Source organism: Phaenicophaeus curvirostris, chromosome 2 (assembly GCF_032191515.1).
Source record: "Phaenicophaeus curvirostris isolate KB17595 chromosome 2, BPBGC_Pcur_1.0, whole genome shotgun sequence".
In the NCBI taxonomy this organism is placed as follows: domain Eukaryota; kingdom Metazoa; phylum Chordata; class Aves; order Cuculiformes; family Cuculidae; genus Phaenicophaeus; species Phaenicophaeus curvirostris.
In genome coordinates, this window is record NC_091393.1 from 79,544,080 (window position 1) to 79,566,981 (window position 22,902).

Here is a 22,902-nt window from a genome sequence, read left to right on the forward strand (position 1 = left end):
CAAGTTTGGGGAAAATTAAGTTAATTAGAAAAAAAATCTATAAACCAAACAACTAGAGGTGGCTTTGAGCAACCTGTTCCAGTTGACCCTGCTTTGAGCAGGGACTGAACTGGGTAACCTCTAGAGTTCCCCTCCAAACTCAACTATTCTGTGGTTCTATTCAAAGACTTGGCAAGATGATCCTAATTTGCTAGTATGAATCAGACAAAGAATAACACTTGCAACTAGTGTCTTTACTGAGGGACTTCATAACTGTAAGGATACTTGACCTTATGTACACGTGAACATGCCAAGTGAGTTACCATTAGTAGCCTAGTACACAGTACTGCTGCATAATTAGAAACAGTGGACAAAATATGGATAAGAAAAATTACTCTTTAGTAATAGGAAGAGACTATTCTTTTTTATATGTAATCATTATGCAAAGCAACCTGCAATATACCAGGTACAACAAAACACAAACTAAATTTGTAAAACAATGCAAGTAAGATATTTGGCACCAGTCAACACAGATGTCTTTTGAAAAGCAGAGATCATCAATCTATTGACAGATGCCACAGCTTATTTATTTAAGTAACTATGTAATAGGAGAAAGATTGAAGCCCAGATGGCACCCTGAAACTTCAGGGTTGTATCAGAGGTAGGCTGCCAGTTCAAATTTCCTACGAGTGCTGTACTTTGAAATCATATTATGTCAGCTGGACTGCAAGTCTGAGCAGGGTCTGCAATTAGAAGATGCTACCCTTCTCCGATTCATCGTTCTGTTAGTAAATATAACACACGCTCTCTATGGCACACAGGTATATTCAGATCACAATTATTAGGAAGTAAAGATACTGCAATAAGCCAGAAATAGCATCTTCCAGTACCATGAAAACAGTGCCACAATATGGATTGTTGAGGCTACCTCTTATGTAATAAGATTTATTTCAGTAATGCTATCTGCTTCCTTAAAAACAATGCTGTGATGCTACAATTGTCTGTATAAAAAGGAAAACAGTATGAGTGTTAAAACTAACAGTAGAATGTACTTGTATATTTAGAATGGTAAATGAAACAGGATCTCATTTCACATCAGTTAACCGTTAAAACTACTCTCTCCATCTCTTTTTATAGCACGGGGATTATAAAAAGGAGAAAGCTTTATTGACTGGCAAGAGCTTCCATTGAAAACAGACTTGTCACAGTCCACCAGCTTCAGGAAAGCAGGCGTGAACATGTCTGTAAGTTATTACGTAATTCTTACTACAAGCTGGTTTTGATAGCCACAAAAAAACTAGGCCAGGACCTAAACAGAAAAGCAGCATGTTGCTTTTCAGCAAAGGAGGCTGTAGCTGGTCTGGGAGAAATACAGACCATGACTACCCACATTCAGGAGCTGCTGAAAGAAGCGCCTCGATACCTACTAAAACAGAGTTCCCTTTCTGGGAGAAGAAAAGGCAGCAGTCTCGCCTTCTTGAAACCAGCATAAACACTGTGGAGAAAAGAGCTAAAATATTTTTTCTGACGTCTTAACCAATGTTTATCTTATTTTTATATCCAGACACTCTGGGAGGTAGTAGGTGTTTTTTTGATATTGCCACTTGAAACTTTAGGTCTGTTAGCAGCCTACAGATGAAATTGATAAATGAGACCTCTAATTCTCAGCTGCTGGCCCCTGGCTGCCTTTCCCTTCCTATTTTCATGCAAAGAAAGGTCAAATCAAATCAAGTATTAAAAACCTCCATATGTTGTTTTTATGTATCCAATACTGATTTACATGGCATTCAAGGTCAAAAACAACACCACCACTCAAACTGAGAAGGGAACCAGCAATTAAAATTAAGAACTGCACCGATTCGCTTGAGTCATTTCCATAGAAACTGGCCTGCTAAAAAACAAGGCAAGGCATTAAAATCAGTGAGCTTTAAAATGTTCGCTCTACCTTGTTTTTGGTGATCCAAATGCTGTTACCACAGAAACAGGAGAAGCAGCTGAACCAGCTGCCGGGAGTTGAGAGTTACAAGTCTCATTTGTCAATTGGCTCAGCCAGCTGCCAGCCAGGCGCTACAGGTGGAGATAACCACCACAGCAAATACTGACCTTGGCCTCGTGGCACTTCAACTTTGGAGGAAAACCAGATTGAGACATGCCTTAGAGAAGAAGGTATTTTACTCTGTATTTTTCTGAAAAATCCACCCCAAAACATTGTGGGGCTGACCTAGACCCTCCAGGAGCCACTGGAGTTTTCCCAGGGATGCCAGTGGTCTTTAAGACACAAAGCCACACACAAACACAAGCAGGAAGCTCATCATCATCATCATCTTTCATTTCAGCTGCTGGTGGTTTTCAACTGCCAACTCTATGGAAACCTTTTCTAACCATTGCTCTTCTTGTCACGTCTCCATTTCATGTCAGAGGGAAGCTTATGCTTTTCCGTTTCCCCTTTCCTTTGCCCAGTGCTGACAGAGACAAGCACTATTGAAAATATTTTATAGAGTTTTCCAAGGAAGATGAATTGCTCAAACTTTGCTTGGCAGCTGCCTCTCTATTGCTTTGTTCCATGAAAACGCACTCCTCTTATCTATGCAAGCTGATACCTAGATTTGTCAGTGTTGGGTAAGGTTACCTCATTTATTGACCTCGCCTAGGAAAACAAAAAGACCTATTTGTTGAGACTAACATTGAGGTATTACATTATAATCTACTGTGTAGGAATGGCCTGATTGTTTTGGTACTGTAGCATTGCCTAATGAAAGCCCCAACTGTGACGTTCAAGAGTTAATGCAATCTATCAATAAAAAGGTATAATTTATCTTTCAGTTAATCAGAAAGAGACTATATTAGATACTTTAAATAATTAAGGATATTAAAAATGCATTACCGAATGTTTCTCATTAAGTAAACTGGCAAAAGAAGACTGGGATATTTTACAGCAGTCTAAAAATAAAGATGTCTCAGGTATCTCCTCTCTCTCCAAGCCTGCATTAAAGATTTATATCTCACTAGATGGAGAACAGCAGGAGCAGCATCGCAGGGGTCAGGCTGATGCTACATAACACACTTAGATCACACATCTATGGCAGCAGGGGTGACTTGTAGAATATCAAGGATGAAAATACACAGGTGAGTAGGCAAGAGAAAAAGTGAAGATGAGGACAAGAGACTGGAAATGACAGGAGGGAAAGGAAATGATGAAATGAGATATACGAAACAACACTGTAAAGACAGGCTACAACTGGAGAAAAAGAAAGGGTAATGAGTTAAAATGCAGTGTGCTAGTAACAGTGAAAACAACAAAGAACCAATGACCACAGAAATCTTGACTTTATTTTTAAGGATAGCAGCTGAAAAGCTGTAATGCTTTTATTCATGGCAAGAAGCAGAAGAGGCAGCAGATCAGACAACGTCCCGGAGAGGCAAAAGCTGTGAGAGAAAGAAGGGTAGCTGGGTATTTTTTAATGAAAGACTCTGAGCAAACCACACCATAAAGCAATCGGTAGGCAGATGAGAAAGTTAAATAAGCCATTTCAATTAGCCTTTCTTATTGTAGGCTTCCTTACAACATACTGCTGTCACTGTGAAAGGGTTACAGAAGTGACATTATCAAAAGTGTGGTCTCTTGGAACAATTAGTTTAACCTAATGAACACACAGCTCCCCTAATTATCTCAGAAAAGTAAGAAGGATCCAATTGTTTGACTCCAGTGCGGACTAAGATAAAACTGCAGCAAGCAGAAAGGGTGTCAAAGAAGGGAACTACAATGATGAAATTTCAAATCCTGCTACAGAAGCTTTTAAAACAGAGGGGGTGCCCCAATAAAGCTTTTGGCTTTTAAACAGAAAGGACAGAGAAACAAAACACATCCTGATTGTAAAAAGAAGGGACAGGAAAATAAAGCACAGACCAAATGTGGTTGTTTTTTTCGTTTTTTTTTTACCTGAAAGGCAGTGCAATGTATTTTCCGATCAGCTTAGTTTTTATGAGTTAACACCTGCAGCAGCATTCAAATGCCAATTAATCCCACTCGCTGCATAGCTCCAGCGCCCGTCAAAGCCTAACAGCAAACGTGCCCAAGTATGGAATAAACCAATCCCCAGGGTAGACAGCAAGCGATCTGGCATGATACAGAACCGGGCAGTAATCAGAGAGCCTTTGGAGCGGCCTGCAGCAGGACACAGTATGATACCCAGGGAACAGGAATAAACACACCTCACTCACACCACATGGACAAAATTGCTCCAAGTAGGAACGAGAGTGCTCAGGAGTCAGAACTGAATGCATGACCTAGGGAAGTTCATTTCATGTGCTACAGAATTAGTTTAAAAAATAATAATATAAAAATATCTTACAAGAACATATTCTGATTGATTGTTATCAATTACAACGTAGGAAGGGAGGGACCTTGTTTAGCAAGTCTGGGTCTTGTTCAGTTGGACTGTCCTTCTCCCGCCTTCTCCCGATCTAGTGGTGGCCAATTATTGCACATACCTGTCTGACAAGGGCCAGCTGCAGGGATAGGTAGAGGATGATTTGGTGGTCTTCTGGGGCCAAGTCACGTGCTCTTTAAGGACGACCACACAATACAAAAAGAAAAGTGACTGTTAGATTATACTTGACAGATTTCCTTCACCATGAGTCACACACAAGCACAGAACAAAATCCAGTCCTCTCCTACAGAAAACTAGTCCTATAACAGGGGAGCACCCCAAAACAAGACAAAGCGCAGATCAGTGCTGGCCTGGCTAAGCCAAGCTCACAGGGAAAAGTATGAGAGACACAACTGCCAGGATGTTATACAACTTACATGCTCCTTCACTAAACACCACTTAAAGTTTTGGAACTTGGATAACTTATATGGAGAAAGCAGCTCTGAACTCATGTCAAACCCCTTAAAAACATTATTTTATGTAATTTACTTGAGGGACATAGTTGTCCGACTTGTTACTATATTGCCATTTTTCAAACAATAGGAGAGAGTTAGGTTAGCACTGAAAAAGTAATAACTGTTTCTGTTATTATTGTGACTATGAGCATGCAGACAACTAAAGATCAGGAGTCTATGACGTGAGCTGGTTCTCAAACACACAAAAACATCTTTCACCCTGCAGCTTCTAGTCTAATCATTGACAGTAGACTCCTAATTTGGAAGACACTTGAGGGAGGAATGAGGATTTGATGTCAGGAGTTGAGCCTGGACCAAAAACAAAGCCCTTACTTCTTAAGCTTGGACCTCTTAGATATTACGTTATAGCCCATCACAGGCAACACTGTGCACTACAGTGATCCTTCTGCTAGTGAAGCCTGCAGTGTCACCAGAACCAGTTGTGGAGGCCCTTCACACAGCCTTGTGGAAGGAAGGGAACAGGAATGGACAACCAGGGCAGAACAATCCCTCTCAGACTATGCTGAGCACAAAAGTGCAGCCTGAGCTTTCTAGGCTATGGAGAAGTCATTAACCACGGCAATGTGAAGACAGTATTTTGGGGACCTAACATTGAAGTAATGTGGGGCACTAGCTCATGCCACTCTGGTAGCCCAGCCCAGAGACCAGTAGATTATCCCCTTGCTGACCCACGGAGCTCACTCCTAGCTCTACAGCTCAGGGAAGTCATTTCACATGGGAGAGATGAGGAAGACCAACTGACATTGCTGACCTCTTTCTGGGCTGCATTCCAGGACACCGGGGAAGCCTGCACCTGCATTGCCCTGCCCAAAGCGAGCATGATTAACCTGCTTATAAGGGAGAAACTACAGGCTGACAAGGCTGATAGTCAAAAAGCCTACCAAAACTATTCATTTGCTAATAATAAACAAACAAATAAACAAAGAAAAATCAAAGAATTACTTCAGAACACAACCTACACACCGTTTTAATGGCAGCCACCTTTCAAATCCCATCCTGGACTGCCAGCAAGACGCTGTTGGAGCTGATTTTTATAACTAATGTCTCTAGAACTAAATGGACTCAATGCATCCTGTAACTCTGTAAGTCAAGGTAGCACTCAAGGATTCTGAAGCAGTGCCAAAGACATCAGGGTACAATTAGTACAGGCAAGTCACTATTTTCTTACCCTACTTTAAGAAAAAAACCAAAAAAACTAAACAAAACCCCCCAAAACAAAAACAAAACAAAAGAACTCACAAAAACAAACAACAAGAAGAAGACTCCATAAGATACAATCCAGCTTTGCCCTAAGCTGCTGGAGCAAGTTGGCAAATAAGTAGCCTTTCCAACAACAAATAACAGGGCAAAGTTCACATGGCTGTATGGGAGAAGAGATTAACAGTGCTTTTGGACAGAAACAAAGGTTTCTTCTTTACTGTTTAGTTTCCTCAAAAGGTACTAGAAAAATATTTGAACCAATTTTCCAACCAAAAAGGCCACTTATAAAGATGGCTACAGGCCAAACCTCGGCCTGAGAGATCATACGTATACTTTAAAAACAGGTAAAAAAACAAGGAAGAGAAAAAGAAGAAACCAAATTTAGGCATTTAGGAAGACAATAGTAATCAGTGTATTATCACAACACCCCTGTTGGCTGAATTTTGAGATCCTAACGTTTGGATGAAAGCTCGTCTGCTTCCTAGCTAGAGTAAAGATACAATGAAAACAAGCCACAGCCAGTGGGAAAGGTCAAACAACAAAAATAAATGCAGTTTGAAAGCACTGCAGCACTGCAATTACTTCAAAATTGGGCAGTAGTGAAATTACTACATTGGAATCCAGGAACTAAAGCCACTTAAAGTATACTCCTTTTTAAAATTTTGTCTTCCAGATCTCCATAGAGTAAATATCCAAAATTATATCTGTGGCTTCTGCTTACTACATGCAACCACTGCAAAAGCAGGGCAAGACAAACATGCTGGATGACTCCTTGTCCAGCATCAGAACAAGAGGTAAGATCCAGTAACATGTTCAACTTGCTACATCTGTATTTTGAGATACCAGAAATCTCAAACTTTCTTCACTTTTTGACCATTACAAACCCAGAATTCGATACTTCAGATCAAGATTCATATCATATAAGCTTCCATTTAGTTGCCATCTGAAGTCTGTAAGCATCTATATCTACAATGTTAACTGCCCAAACACCACTTAACGTATTTTGGGTGATGTAACTTAGCTGTAACAGATCAGGAAGTTCATACGTCACCTCTCTACCACAACAGAAAAAGATAAAAGTGGTTTTTAACCCAGGCAGTTTGACTTCAGGTAACTGTAGTTCCAGATAAGCTCAATTCACGCGCTTTGAGGGCAGAGCCATTGGATCAGACTCCCCAACAAATTCCAGTATTGAAGAACATGTGAGTCGCCAATGCTTTGTACCACTAGCTCCACAGACCTCCTTCTCATACAACAGCTCATGTAAACACTCCCTAGGACAGCAATCATTCCCTCCCTCCAAAGTGCACTGATGCCAGGTCACCCCATAGCAGCCTACACCCTGGTGGTGAAGGTACTTTCCTACCACACGGGAAATAGGCGTTTAAGCGTTTCACACAGAAATGGAGAGAAAATTAGCTTTCCACATGCTGGCATCACGTGAGGAAGCTGCATTTCCCAGCACTTTAAATCTCACTGCAGCTAATTTAGGGCTAAGGTGATTTTAACTTTAGTGGCAGAACAGGTACTCTTACCTTAGACATTCAATCAAATAAGCAATGGATTTAGCCATCAGGTATGGTTTTGACTGACTTGCTGAAATACATTGAACTTTTGTAAAACTTTCAGGCAAGGAAGCCTTACACAGTAGAAAATAAACATTAAAAAAATTATCCTGAATTCATCCAAAGAACTACACAATGCAAGTATTCGCAAGATTCCTACTTACCTCTCCAAAGTCTGAAGTGCTTTCTTGTTTAATTCATCCTGAGTGCCCTTGAGAGTAGCTGTAGGACAAAATACACTGCCATTTAAGCGTTGATTTCAATGTTTTAAATTAAACAAATAAATAGTTACACATGCATAGAGTATTTCAAACTAGAAGCATAAAACCTGTGGCAATCTGGTGGTGCGTATGTTCATGGCTGCAAAAGATGCCAATTTGATTTTAAAGAACGGCACAAAATCAGTATTTTAACTCAAATTCTCGTTTTCATTCCTATTTAAGACTCTTCCAACTCCCTTGTCTGAAATACCAAAGCATTTTTTATTTACATATGCCACTGAAGGGGTCTGGGAGGAGAAGGGGACATACGCTAACTAAATACTAAGAGTATAACATGACTTCTGCCAGGTTGGTGTATATGCTAAAAGCAGTAACTAGCAACACATTCTGACTCAGATACGGACTGTCTCCACCACCATCTTCGTGTAGGAGGCTGTTGCAGGTTGAATAGGGAACACCAGGAGACAAATTTACAGCTTGATGACAAAACCCTTGACAACACACCGCACCACCTCCCTTGAGACCACAGCAGACTTTTAGGCTACTTCAGGTGCGGCATTAGCCCTAAAGCCTTTCTTGGTGTCTCCAATTGCTTGACTAAAGGATCCTGTCCACTGTACTCCCTTCTCAACCTGTGAAATAATTCCTAGTCAAAACCATAAAAGGAGAAGAATCAAGTTCTCATTATACCAAGGTATGATAAGATACCATCATCATCAAGGGCCATGGGAACAATGGAAGACCTTAGAGAAGCATGGCTTTCTCAAATGCAAAATATCTGGAAAGCTAGCAATAATTTTCACAAGTATATTGGCTGGCTTCTTCTGGTTCTTAGCTTTCAGATTTTGCACAGCAGTTGTTTTCGTTCTGCCTATCCTGAATTTGAGAGCTATTGATTAACAGCACGAAAAAGTTACGAGTAGTTAATCCATTAGCAAACATCCATCTGTGAATATATTTGACATCACACATCAAGTCAGTTTAAGCTCCAGGATAGAAAGTTAGTATGTAGTATATACTAAAGCAACAAAATCAGGTAAAATTCAAGTATTCTTAAAAGTTATTATAACAAAAGAGTTGTTGTGTTCTTCTATATGATGTACAAAGGTAATAAATGTCTTTCAATTGCAAAACATGCTAGTCAGTGAAACTTTGAAAGTAATTTATTTTGCTATACAGTGGTCACAAATTTTTTATTCCTGTATCTTCCATCAGTTCTTCAAAAGACCAGGTTCATATTGGAGAAACAACAATCTTTAGGATTTCCCAAATCACAAAGATTAAAATTGTTTATGCAACAAAATCTACTCTAAGTAGTAAAAAATGAACAAAAAATCTGCAGTTTAAAGAATAAATTTGAAGACATGGACTTTTATGCAAAAGGAAGCATTTATTAGAAGTAGCTGGAAACACTTCACTCCCACAGCCTTAAACTGAGTATTCAGGTCCACTGCCAAACACTGGATAAAGGTAACATAGGAGGAAAATATAGGAAAAATATTACAAGAATCAAGATTGATGTAAACATAAAAATGCTTGAGGAGGCGTAGGAAAGGATTTGATCCTTTCAGAAAAAATATGTCAGGTTCTGCTTCTCAGGAAAACTACAAGATCCTTTATGTAAGTTAAAGAGCAGCTCTGGAGATGCCATACAATGAGGAAGACAGAAAAAGAAATTTTACTATTTGCCCCCCAAAATGAACAGCAAATGGAAAACCTAGTAGAGCTTTTAGGTTCTACCTGGCAAAAGATTTGACTGATGTTCAGGTTGTAGTCAGAAAGATCACAAAAGATGCTATGGAAATGAAGTGATTACTTTACAATTAGTCAGCTTTGCCTCTCCACTGCTGGGAAACAGCATGTGAGTTCCATCTCCCATAATATGAACTATATCTTCAGCTACAAATAAGTTGGAAATCTTGTCCATTTCTAGATTTGTGTCTGTCTTGGATAAACACATAGAAATTTGTGTTTCACAATACTGAGGACTGAAGCTGCAAGCTAAACACGTCATTTACAGGGCCTTTATAGCTAAAGGAGATAAATTAGGAAAAAAAAAGGAATGAAAAGTGATTTGGGGAGGCACACACAAAGAGAAGCTTGGCCAGCAGGTCAGGGAGGCGATTTTCAATCTGTGCTCTGCTCTCATGAGACCTCAGCTGGAGCCCTGTGTTCAGCTCTGGGGCCCCCAGTATAAGACAAACATCGACCTGTCTGAGTGAATTCAGAGGAGGGCCATGAAAATTATTAGCGAGATGGAATACCTCTGCTATGAAGAAAGGTTGAGAGTTGAGGTTGCTCAGCCTGGAGAAGAGAAGACTTGAAGTACCACCTTCCAGTACTTAAAGGGGGCCTATGAGAAAGATGGGAGCAGACTTCTTAGCAGGGCCTGCAGTGACAGGACAAGGGGTAATGGTTATAAACTAAAATAGAGTAGATTTAGACTACATGTAAGGAAGAAATTCTTTACTATGAGGGTGGCAATACACTAGACCACATTGTCCCAAGATGTTATGGATACCCTACCCTGAAATTGTTGAAAGCAGTTATCATCACTGCTACCTACTTGTATCACTGAAAAGCTCTCTCTTCAGACAAAGAAAAGCTTGCATCAGGAAGATCAAATCAAGTGGGTCTGACTAAACTTCTAAATGTTTTGCTCCATTCTCCGAGGTTGACAGCACTAATGAATTCTTCAGCCTCTATCCAACTTTACACACAGTAAGCATGGCTGCTTAAGTTCTACCAACTAAAATGCTGTATGACTTCTTACTTAGACTAAAATAACCTGCAAAGCAGCTTGTCCACAATAAGGCTGAGAGCACAGGGGAGTTGCAAGTTTCTGAAACTTCGTCAGTTATTCCTGTAAGACACAATACTTTTGCAAAGGCCGTTGTAGGAGCCCAAGATTTATTTTCTAAAGCACTCTGGACTTTTAAGGGAGTTTAAGCCTTACCAAAAGTCAAGTGGACCTTCAGCAACATTTTGTTACCTTAACAGGAAGCTTTAAAGTCACATTTGAAAATGGAGGAGGGCAAGTTCTGTGTTAGTAAGCAGATGCAGCACAGTAGCTATGAATGCATGGAGTGAACACTTAATGCTGAGGATCAGCATCAGAACTACAAACACGGGGACAGGGTCTAGTTCTAGTCTTAATTCCATGGACCGAACACCCATTAGCAACTGCAGCATTATTAGATTTATTTATGCAGCACAATAATTTGTGTTCTGCAAAACTGGATGGTGAGCACTGCAAGTGCATTTTTAGGGTTGCGTGTGGCTTAGGGTGCGTTGGCTGGATAGGTCAGCTAATTATTAATAATCGTTTCAGTACAGGATGGGGGTTTGTGTGATTGAGAGCAGCCCTGAGGAGAAGGACTTTTGGGGGTGCTGATGGATGAGAAGCACGGCATGAGCAAGCAGTGTGCGCTCACAGCCCAGAAGGCCAACCGTATCCTGGGCTGCATCAAAAGAACCGTGGCCAGCAGGTCGAGGGTGGTGATTCTGCCCCTCTATTCCTCTCTTCTGAGACCTCATCTGGAGTACTGTGTGTAGTTCTTGAATCCTCAACATAAGAAGGATAAGGAACTGTTGGAATGGGTGCAGACAAGGGCTACAAAGCTGATCAGAGGGCTGGAGCACCTCTCATACAAGGAGAGTCTGAGAGAGTTGGGGTTGTTCAGCATGGCTCTGAGGAGACCTTATAGCAACCTTCCAGTACCTGAAAGGGTCCTAGAAGAAAGTTGGGGAAGGACTGTTCACAAAAGCTTGTAGTGATAGGACTAGGGGGAATGGGTATAAACTGGAGGGGCAGATTTAGACTAGACATAAGGAAGAACTTCACCATGAGAGTAGTGAGACACTGGAACAGGTTGCCCAGGGAAGCTGTGGATGCCCCATCCCTGGAGGTGTTCAAGGCCAGGTTTGATGGGGCCTTGGGCAGCCTGATCTAGTGGGATGTCCCTGCCCATGGCAGAGGGGTTGGAACTAGATGATCTTTAAGGTCCCTTCCAACCCAAACTATTCTATGATTATGTGGATGGAAAGACTGACTTCAAAAATACATTTCTGATCTAAAACACCAATGCATATTCTTGCACCTATGAATGAGTTTCAAAAAAGATTCCTTTGTGTTATGACACCTAATGTGGCAAGGCGTACAGATTTAGCACCCAGAATTATAATTAACGATTTCTTGTGTTGACTGTTATCTTCAGAAGCAAAAATGATGGGTTTGTTCACTAATAAGCAATGTCTATTTCTTTTTTACCATTAACTAGTGCTGTCAGTATACTGATTATTGATAAAATCTACAAGAAAAAGACAGAAAAAGTTTCCAATGTAGTCCCTGATCCATGGCCTTATACCAAAATCCTAAATGAAAGCTGAGATACAGCACAATCTCTCATCTCTGCAAGACTGAGGGTCTATTAAGTCTACAAAGATTTCACAAGATGTGAGGTGGTGACGGTAGGAAAGAACAGTACTTGTATTTCACAATACATTCTCAACCTGATCCTTCCTCTTTATTCTTTGTGTAATTCATCTCACTTACCCCTGTCTTCATCAGATGCTTCACCAGGCCTAAGGAGGGCAAAGCTGACAATACAACTTAAGTCAAAACTGGAACTACAAGAAAAAGAGAAAGGTTTGCTGTTGACATTGACCCACTGGGAACAGATCTGCAGAAAACTGGATGGACATTCTGTATGAACAAGAGATCTGTGCTTTTAAGAGTGAGGCAGAAGTGTCGATGACTTCTTCTGATGACACATCTTTCAGCTACTTCAATAAGACCTATTCAAGAAACATGTGGTTAGACATTAAGAACAAGGAACCTTCTCAAACTGCTACCCAGCATAAGCTTCAGGAAGTCTTATTTCATCCAGGAGTAAATCTAATAGTCGTAAGGTGACTTATGACCAAATGCTCCCACAAGTTCTTTGAACTGTCATTCAGTAGGATACTCTTTTCAGACTGCTTTTTAGCAAGTGATTTTTGCAGGTCACAAAGAAAAGGCCCTCAGTGCCTTTATCACACAGGAGGAGAAACAAAAAATATTTACTAAAAGGATATATTAAATAAGAAAGTGTAACCTTGGATGGAAAAAGCATCTTGATATAACGCTGTAAGGTTTATAAGGGAACTGGTCACATGTCTCCAAAATACTTAGCTGTCATTGGAAATGCTGACTCACTGGAAGTCAGCTCAAGCGGAAAGTTAGGGAAAACATACATACACAGGTATTTGATTGTGTGTCTGGAAGTGTCACTATGAAGTGGCATAAACACAAGGATAAACAAGATCGACAATATGAAGCAGGGTTAAAAAAGTGAGTTGTTATCTTCCTCTAAGCGTGCTCTACTCTTGCATCCTCACTCTGATAAGATTTTTAAACGGTGCTAATGAAAAACATCTTGTTAGTGCAAATCTGACATTTGCTAGTAAAATGCCATTCCATATTCATGATCATCATAAGAACACTTGTAAAGGACTCAATCCATTTTATTAAAATATAGCCTGAACGATGGAAATACAGTCTTTAGATCTCCCTCAAATAACTGAGTGACTGGCCCTATTGCCTTAAAGGCTATAGATACAAGGAGAAGGCAGATATTCCACTGTTTCATAATATAAATCAGATGCTAACCTGGAAAATTCAAGGCAGTTGTCGTGAAGACTGTTTTGTTTACATTAAGAAGGACACTTATTACAGTATCTGAACTAATCTCTTGAAAACTCAGAGAAGACTTCTCTTCCAGAATAAAAGTTTCCAACTCACGTTTTGCTGCACCGAATTATTATTAGAGCATACGCCTCTACAACTCCATTCTTCAGAAACCACCTTCTTCCATACTGAGGATAACAAGTGGTTTGCAGTGGGATAACACAGGAAACCTTCCATCTCTGAAAATTATCTCTGGGATCTTGTACAGCTTTAGGGGCAGTTTAAAAAACATTTGGCAAAATGCCCTAAGAAGTTAAGACTGTTAAGCAGAACTTGATATTTAACGAATTTAAAAATATGAGAAAGTTCAAGATAGGAAGGACATATGTTCCTCCACATGAATTTTCTAAGTGGAACTATTCTGACATAGAGAAATGGATTCCTGAAGAGACCTACAATGCCTCTTAGCCTCCATGGTGGAAATCAGTTCTCAGAACAGCTGATCAGATATGGCTGGCTGAAAAAAACCACCAGCTTGCACCATTGAAGAGCACAAGCCATTTCTTCATACACATGCCTTGGAAAATTCTGTGTAACCTGCAAGACCAGCATTCTTCCGTGATACTATCCAGTCATTTTAGCTTTGTTTCAGGCTCATTTGCCGGGAGGAGTTGGTTCACCTCTACGGGGCCCATTCAACAGAAAAGCCATTGCTTGCATGTGGGCAGGACTGACGAATTGATCAAGGAACACACTGGTTCAGCCATTATTCAAAGAAACTACATTAGAAAGCCCTCTACTTATGTTAGAAGCCATAGAAGAAACTAAGATATTTTCCCACCTGTGAGCTTGAGGAAGGTCAGAGCTCAAACGCTCCCAAACAATAGGAATTCCAGCCCTTCTGGCTACCAAGCACTATATCTGCAGGAGCCCATTATTCAGTTATTCAAACCCCAAGCAAGCAGCATTAAAGTAAAATACTTGTTACATTCAGGGGTCTGTATGTAGTCAACATCCACGTGTACCAGTGAAGTACATATTTTTATCTTGTTTATCTCCAAGTAGAGAAAGAAACAACATCACAAAGATGCTGAATCTCTGTGGGGAATCGATATCATGCCAGGAATTGAAGTCAGACATTTCTGACTCCAGTTCTTGGATTGTATTTCTTTATGTGATTTATGAGTGGGTGACAAAAATATGAAAATACATGGAAACTTTTACTTTTTGTTGTATAAATAAATGAAAGAAATGTATTACAAATATTCAAGTAAAGTACACCAAGCACTGTTGGCTACAGTCAGATTATCATCTCCTAAGTAATGATTTGCATTTCTTCCTTTACCTAAAATCTTCACATTTGTTACCACAGAAGACAATTCTCTGAGCAAGTGAACAGTCCCCATTTGTCTTGCAAACTGATTGTTTTTCATGTCTAGTCAGCACTAAAAGCAGAGTTTCTAATAAATATCTGTTGCCTGCACTGAAGACTTTGAACAGATGCCCTTCACACAACATATCTGACAAACAGGATAAACTCACCATCAGTAGCTTGAAGACTGTATGTCAGGCCCAGTGCCAGGTAACCCTTCGCTAGGGACTCTCCAGCATCCTCACCCATGTCTATCACCGTTTTAGCAAAGTGTTCTCCTTCTTCCAGCTGCAAAAGGGTTAGGGTGAGACTCACAGGCACTTCCTTTATACTTGCTTCAATAAGATCATCCTATTAAACTTACCTGTAAGTGATCCAAGAGCCATTCATACAAGGCCTTTCAGTGATCACAGTAAACACTCACAGAAAGGAGGACACAGAAGGTCAGGCTGGCAGACCTTGGTGCACTTGCATACTTTTGAGAAAAGTTCTGGTTTTGTTTTAGGCATCCACCCCAAACTATTTCCAGATGCTTAAGGTTAATGAAGGACACTACCTTATTTTTATACTTCCCTTCAAGCATGCTTCAATTATGCAGCCTTAAATACAAATGCTGGATTGACTGACTACATATATACTATCCTAGTAGTACATTGAAAGGTCTAACAAGTTTCTTCCTTCAAAGGAAGATCATCTACTTTTGCTGTATAATGTTTTTAAACCGTATCAAATTTTACTTCCTTTTAAAATGTTAAATAAGTATAACAGGAAAGCACTTCACTGCAAGCTGAGTTCAGCTGCCGCTTGCAGTTCTGGTGCCACAAGAAAAAGGCAGCAAACTGAGGACACAAATTTTGATCTGAAATACCACACTACCTTAGCAGTTCATGCTGCACTAGCCACATTTTCCATCTTTTCCAAAGACACTATTTCCTTGAAAATGCATTTCATATTACAGATTGTAATGGGAAGAGAAAGCAGTCAGAATCTCTCAGGATCAGCTTCCAAAATAGTGAAATACCTAAGTTGGTCTCTTCTACTACAATACAGACTGCTTCCTCCAACCTTCTTTTCCAGCTGACCATGCAGATTAAATCTAATGAAAATATAAAGTTTCCATATCTTTAAAATCTGATTTAATGAGAATTTTGAACAAAAAATAATTTGAGTACTTTATTACAGAATACAGTGATCCTCATTTTAATCTTTAACCTCTCATTAACATCACTGTCCCATTATAAGTAGAAAAAGACTAAGAGCTGTAAACTGTACATATCTAGAAAGGTGTAGGTTGGAGAAGTACAGGCAAAAGATGGAAGTAACGTCTGAAAGACACAGAGCCTACAGGAAGATCTCATTTCTGTACAAGATAGTCTGCAGATCCTGTCAACCATAATCAGATTCATCCCCAATCAAGAAACAAACAACATTACATGATCCAAAAAATCCTCCTTTTAGAAACTTGTATTACGTGGCAACTAGCTTTCTGGGATAAGGTTGTTTAATTTTGAGTAAATAAATCTTTGTTTGAAATCCAACTGTTTTAGACATGAGTACTACAGAAGTAACTGAAATGTGCTCTCTTAATCCTCAGTTTTGTCAGGGCTTCAGCATCTCATAGTTCCTTATAATATAAAAGGAGTTACCTATAATGAACTGGAATCAAAACGTCCCAGCAGACTAAAAACTTCCCTTCTGCAGTGATCTGCAAATATGCTACCTACAAACAAAACCTACTTGACTTGAGACATTACCCTGTCAATGGGTCTCCTAGTTACATCACTTGAAGACATTCAGGTGACAAATCAACTGACAGCTTCATAAACAAAGGACTTCATCAGTATTTCTTAGATCTTTTCCTCAGTTGTACAGTTCCTTGAGGCCACACAATTCAAAACTGATGTAGACCAAGAGTTCTCAAATTTCTGAAACCTTGGATCAGTCAACCCAATGACGAACTCATGTTTTATCATCAAACTCTTCCCTGAAAGCACTATGAAAGCATTACAGTCTTACGGACTGCCTAGTCAGTTATGAATGTGGAAACTATTAATTGAAAAAGAAATACCCTCTTGGGGCATACTTGAGGCTACCAACTAAATTGCAAGGTCTGTCTTGAACAGCATAATCCAAAGTCTACTGAAAGGACTGGAAGTAGTTGTACTGACTTCAATGATGCTCAGATGAGACTCTTTAAACTCTGATCACATCAAGAAGATTGAGGTTTGTCCCAGGAGATTTCTTAATCCCATCAATAACCCTACTGACTTCCCTACCGCACAATGAAGCATGTGCTGGACCAGAGCCCAGGGCGATGGAAGAAGAGAATGTCCCATGATTTGCAACAAAATTAAAAAAAAACCCAACCAACAACAAAACACCCCTCCCCATGAAACAATAATTGAATTCTTCAGCTCTCACAAACTTTTATGTAAGACATGAAATCTCTGCAGCCAAAAAACTAATTATGAATCTCTTCTGTGATCATGAACAGCCGTATTCCCACTCTCTTTCTTCATTGTTTCTCCTTTTTGTCCCCACACATACTTTTGTCCAAGAAGGCTCCATTAGATGAAGAAAACAGCTATACAAGGAATCCTAATGACTAGCGGATCAAGAGTAGGGGTGGGAAGAGTGAATGAAAAAATAGATTAAATGAAAGGTTTGGAGTTAAAATGGAGACATTTAAAATTGGAGAGATTTTGCTCCATTGTTTCTCTGAATGGTCACCTGATGGTGCTTCCAGTCTCTGACTGATGGCCTGCACTGCATAAATCAGCAGCACACCATTGAGCTTTCTTTCCTGCCAGTTATCCAGGGCCACCTGTGAGCGTCAGATTAATCTACTGTATGAATAATTAAAACCACAACTTCTCAGAATGGCTGAAAGAGCACTTCTAGCACAAACATACTTGTAAACATTTATTCATGCTAAACACTATGGGCACTTTGACCAGCCACAAAGTTTCTTATGAATGCAAACTTGTGTCAGCTGAAGGCTCCTTTGAAAATAAGTGGCCTTGCAAACGCCAGCACAGCTGGTTTTGCTTATGAGAGCATTTATTTCTCCTTCTTAGAGCACTCAGTGACTTCCCCTGCCAGCCCTGCTGTGACTGCCATCTGCCCCCTCTTCTCCCATTCTCCTACTCTTCAACCATTCTGGGCAAATGTGAAAAGCCAAACCTTTCACTCTTGTCACCCATTATGAGGTTTCAACTCTCCAGTGCAAACTGTCCTTACTGGATTGCAGTCTGGATGAAAACTCCCTCTCCATATGTCTGACTGAGGGACCAGTAGTGAGCCAGAGCAGTGATCTGCCAGTAAAGCTGTGTCTATGGGGGTCTTTCATATGAGATGCCTCCACTCTGTGCTGTGGCAATGGGAAAGGGACGGGGAAAGGAGGGGGAAACGCCTCCAAACGCAGCATCAATCCCTCTGGAATCCCATCAGAGACAACCATTCCCAGCTGAGCTCCTACACACTGCCACTAGACCTGAAGCAGCAGGAGCTGCTTCCCTGTTCTCTTCTCCCCACACAGTGCCAGGTATGTGAAGTCTTACTCTGTGGGACTCCCAGAAGTTGCGAGCTCAAGGTACATACAAGTGAGCTAAGCAGCAGAAAGCTTATCAGGAGAATCAACACATCCATTTTTACTCCTACTGCACAGCCAGGGGCCACCATCAATATGAAGGGAATGCAAATGGTTCATTCACTTCAGAGGAGGCATCCAATCTTAAGGTGACACAATGCCACATTACAAGGGCAAGGAACATGGACCAAAACTTTTTTGTTGCAACTTATAGGCCCTTGCTAGTAAGTTCTAATCCACAGGATGCCGCGTGCCCTGCACCACAGTGGGAATGGCACAGCATACTATTGTTACCTGGTTGGTAGCAGCATAAATGGCAGCTTCCAATACCATGGAAAAGATATTTCTTTGGCATCAAAAGTGCTGTTAACATCTTGAATTCAGTTTCCTTGGAATCACTTCTGAGAGACTAACAGGTAGCCAGTGAAAAACAGTCTCAGCCACACAGATGTATCTTCAATTTGGCCCTCGTTGTTCTTACATTTTTCTGCATACTTTGCACTGAATAGCTGGTGGAGAGAAGGGCAGCACCACAGGTTGCAGGAAGAGGCTTCCTTTCTCTGAGACTTGCACAGAAGAAAGTTCAGAAAGAGGTGTGGGGGAAAAACAACTTAAAGGAACCTTTTGTATTTTGAACTCAAGTTCTATAAACTGTCAGGAGGTACCTGGAAGCACTAGTTAAGCAACCTCTCCGCCATACCAGAAACAAGCCCATACCTGGCACTTGGGAAGAGAGAGGCTGCCAGACTGTAATCTGACACCAGTAAGATTATAACACCGTGGGGATAGGATTTTGCCCTCTTCCATCCCCTATGTGATCTTTGATGGAAAAGAAACAGTCGTTAGCTGTGTAACCCTGGGGGATGTCTTCCCTTAAACAGAGAGTGACTGTTCAAGAAACCCTTGTTATCTGAGCACAAGTTTTGATGTGTGCTCAAGCCGAGCCCAGGGGCATACTGACAAGGGAGTGGGGAACAGCAGGTGCTGTCCCCTGGCCTATTGCCACCCAGATGGTTTTTAGAAAAGCTCAAGCCCTACCCTGCTGAATCAACACCCTCCGGAACTTTAAGCAGGAGCCGCAGTTCTCACCAGCACGGACTTAGAACAATTGAGAACAAGTAAATTGATGACATACAGCAGCATGGAAATGGCATCTTACCGCTCTTAAAAAGAGGAATGCACAAGGGAGGAGGCAGAAAACATGTCAAGTGATACTGGATTTAGGACAGCAGACAAGGTTAGTGAAACAGGGGAATTTGGACACCAGTAAGGCAAAATCATAGAATGGTTTAGGTTGGAAGGGACCTTAAAGATCACTTAGTTCCAATGCCCCCAGCCATGGCAGGGACAACTCCCACCAGACCAGGCTGCTCAAGGCCTCATCCAACCTGGCCTTGAACATTTACAGGGAGGGGGCATCCATAAATTCCCCAGGCAACTTGTTCCAGCGTCTCATCACCCTCATCTTGAAGAATTTCTTCCTAACGTCTAATCTAAATCTTCCGCCTCCAACTTAAAGCCATTTCCTTCCATCCTATCACTACAAGCTCTTGCAAAAAGTCCCAGACCGTGGACTGCCCGTACCCAGGTGTAGGACCTTGCACTTGGCCTTGTTGTTGTTGGCCCTGAACTCATGAGGTTCTCACAGGCCCACTTCTCCAGCTTGTCCAGGCCCCTCTGGAGGACATCCCATCCTTCTGGTGTGGCAACTGCACTACTCAGCTTGGTGTCATCTGCAAGCTTGTTGAGGGCGCACTCAGTCTTGCTGTCTTTATCATCAATGAAAATATTAAACAGCACTGGTCCCAGTACTGACCACTGAGGGACACCACTTTTCACAGATCCCCATCTGGACATCGATACCCAAACCCATAAGAGATGCACATCCTATGGAAAGGGTATCTATGCAGAATTATACATGATATTAACCAGCTAGACCAACCTTGTCTTACCATTTTTTGTTATACTGGCTTGTAAGTATAGAGACTAATTAAAAAAGGAGAAAAAAATAGATACTGGGAAAAGAGAGCAAGAGGAAAAATGCATAGGGAGGAAGTAACCAGTAAGGCACAGTGTAACAGAAAGGCTTTGTTCCACAGCAATTCACAACATACAAAGTGAATCATGTTACATATGTCAAGAAAATGAACTCCTATGTCTAGCCAACATTTTTTTCCATGTGTCACCAGTGCTAAGCCTATCAACTTGTAGACTCAGCCCCCTGCTTAGGAATACTTGGGCCTTTCCTCCTCTACAGCAGGAGCGGTTTGTTCACAAAGGACATCTATAGAAGGCAAAATTCTTTGTCATTTTCAATATCTAAAACCCTCAGGATTACCCCAATAACAGCAGCTGTGATGTAAAGCAAGAATATCTTTTAAAATATGGAAGGAATCTCTAGTAGCTCCTTATTATTCACCGATTTCTTAGTAGCCTCTCACCGTAGGGATGTTGGTACTCTAGAGTATCCACTCAGCAGGCAAAATAATTCCAATAATGGGACTAAATTTAATCTTCCAGTATTACTCGTACTACAATAAGACCTAAGCATTGCCATGCGACTCTAGGGCTCCCAGGCAACTGGGTACAAGCACATGCACAGCATTTACTGTCTGTAGTGACAGGGTCAACAATGGATAGAAGGGGAGAGAAGCACTCTCGGATTAAGTGGTCTGTGAAAATAATGAATGATAAGCTGTTACCTCAGAAGTATGCAGCTCTAAATCTACATCCTGCCAACCTTCCCTCCACTCCCAAACACAGATCTCATGGTGTGTCTTACTCACTTTTTATTACTCTATGAATGGTCTGGCCTGGCTCAACCCCACTTTCTTCTCCCCTTCCCTGAGGGATGGCACAATCTCTATCTTCCCAGCAAAGTGTTGGAGCAGAGCACTTCTCTGTGCACACTAGGATTAGTGAGTTAAAAGAAATGAGGGAAATATCTGCAAGGCATAGCAGCATCTTGTGCTACAGCTTTTGCCATGGGGTGCAGTCCCTCCAAAAGTTTACACTAGCTGATAATATTGGCATCATTTGGTACTACAGAAGCTTAGCACAATACTATTCCTGTAGTATCACGTGTGGGGCACCGAAAATAGTAAGAACACACCCCATGTCTTCCTACTCTCAGTTGTTCCAGAGTCCTAGAAGATTCAAGCCTATATCAGGACTGTACACTACTTGTCCTTATGTGTATTTACAAAGTTTTCAACATGCCTCCATTGAAATCAGTGGAGCAAAAAGTACAAGAAAGCATCATATAACCCCAAATACCTTTAAATAAGGCTCCTAAAAATGGAGAAATTTGGTACGTAAAACTTGCCTGTAGGCAGAAATTCTGATATTTTCACAACACCTGCCATAACATGGTCCTGGAGAACTTACATTAGTAGTGAAATTAACAGTACTGTACTATTAAAAAATTAAAACCTACAACTCTCGCTGCAGTTCAAAGTCATTGCCAAAGTAGGCAAGTGACCGTTCAGCTGAGGCCATGCCAGCGAAGGACAAGTGAAAGAGGAAATCACAGCAAGCCTTTTAATAAGTGACAGTCTGAATTTATAGTGGACCAAGGCATGTCAACCTCAGTATGGACAAATTCCACTGTAAGGTACATGATCAATACTCTGAACTTCAACAGTCAAAAACCCCATAGCGCATTCAGAAAAGCTAAAAGACAGCTGGCTAAACATAAACAGGCTTCATGTTCACTTGCTACAAACATTCACATGGAAGTTCAGCAAACTTTTGTGCTGAACCCCCACCAAACTGGAAGATTGGGCAGCATGAAGCCTCAAAAGTAATTCTGAGACCACTACAAAGACATTTAAAACACCTGTATAATAGTCTAGACAAAGTATAAAAGTTCCAACTTTGCTGAAAAACTTATCTGTCTCATGAGCTTTATTAAGTACAGGTCCAACCACATCTTGTCCAGACAAGCGTGCTCTATATAGATGCCCTAGATTTGGAGCTTTTCTGGTCCTCCAAGACAACTACCATAACCTTTACAATGAATGGAGCACTGATTTACTGTTCACTCTGGATTTTTTTTTTAATTTGTGAAACCCTGTAATTCTGAAAAAGGTGACCATAACATTGTTTTTATCACTCAATTGTTTACTGCAGGCCCAATCTCAAAAGCTAGTGGTTGATGGGGCAGACCATCTGCTGATGTAAGCCAGCATGGTGCCACTAATATGCCAGTGGAGTAGTGCCAACTTACATCAGCTAATAATCTGGTCTCACTGTCACAACAGAAGCTGGGGGGTGTTTATTCCTTTTCCGCATCAGGCTCTTTTAAATAGTGATTTGCATGGCACAGTATGAATATATGCATGTTTTTACTTTGATTTGTTCTGTATTGAGAGATTATTTCATAGATGTTATGCGAGAATCC

The 22,902-nt window shown here is 40.8% G+C and overlaps 1 protein-coding gene across 3 annotated transcripts in view; it reads right to left on the reverse strand.

The window, feature by feature from the left end:
* TTC7A (tetratricopeptide repeat domain 7A) overlaps positions 1-22,902 on the reverse strand; it is a 178,223-nt gene that overhangs the window by 95,816 nt on the left and 59,505 nt on the right. For all 3 annotated transcript variants that reach the window (XM_069852629.1, XM_069852628.1, XM_069852630.1), the window contains exons 12-14: positions 15,082-15,199; positions 7,815-7,872; positions 4,471-4,543 (exon numbers count right to left, since the gene is read on the reverse strand). In XM_069852629.1, coding sequence (XP_069708730.1) covers positions 4,471-4,543; positions 7,815-7,872; positions 15,082-15,199 — 249 coding nt within the window. The remainder of the gene's footprint in view (positions 1-4,470; positions 4,544-7,814; positions 7,873-15,081; positions 15,200-22,902) is intronic.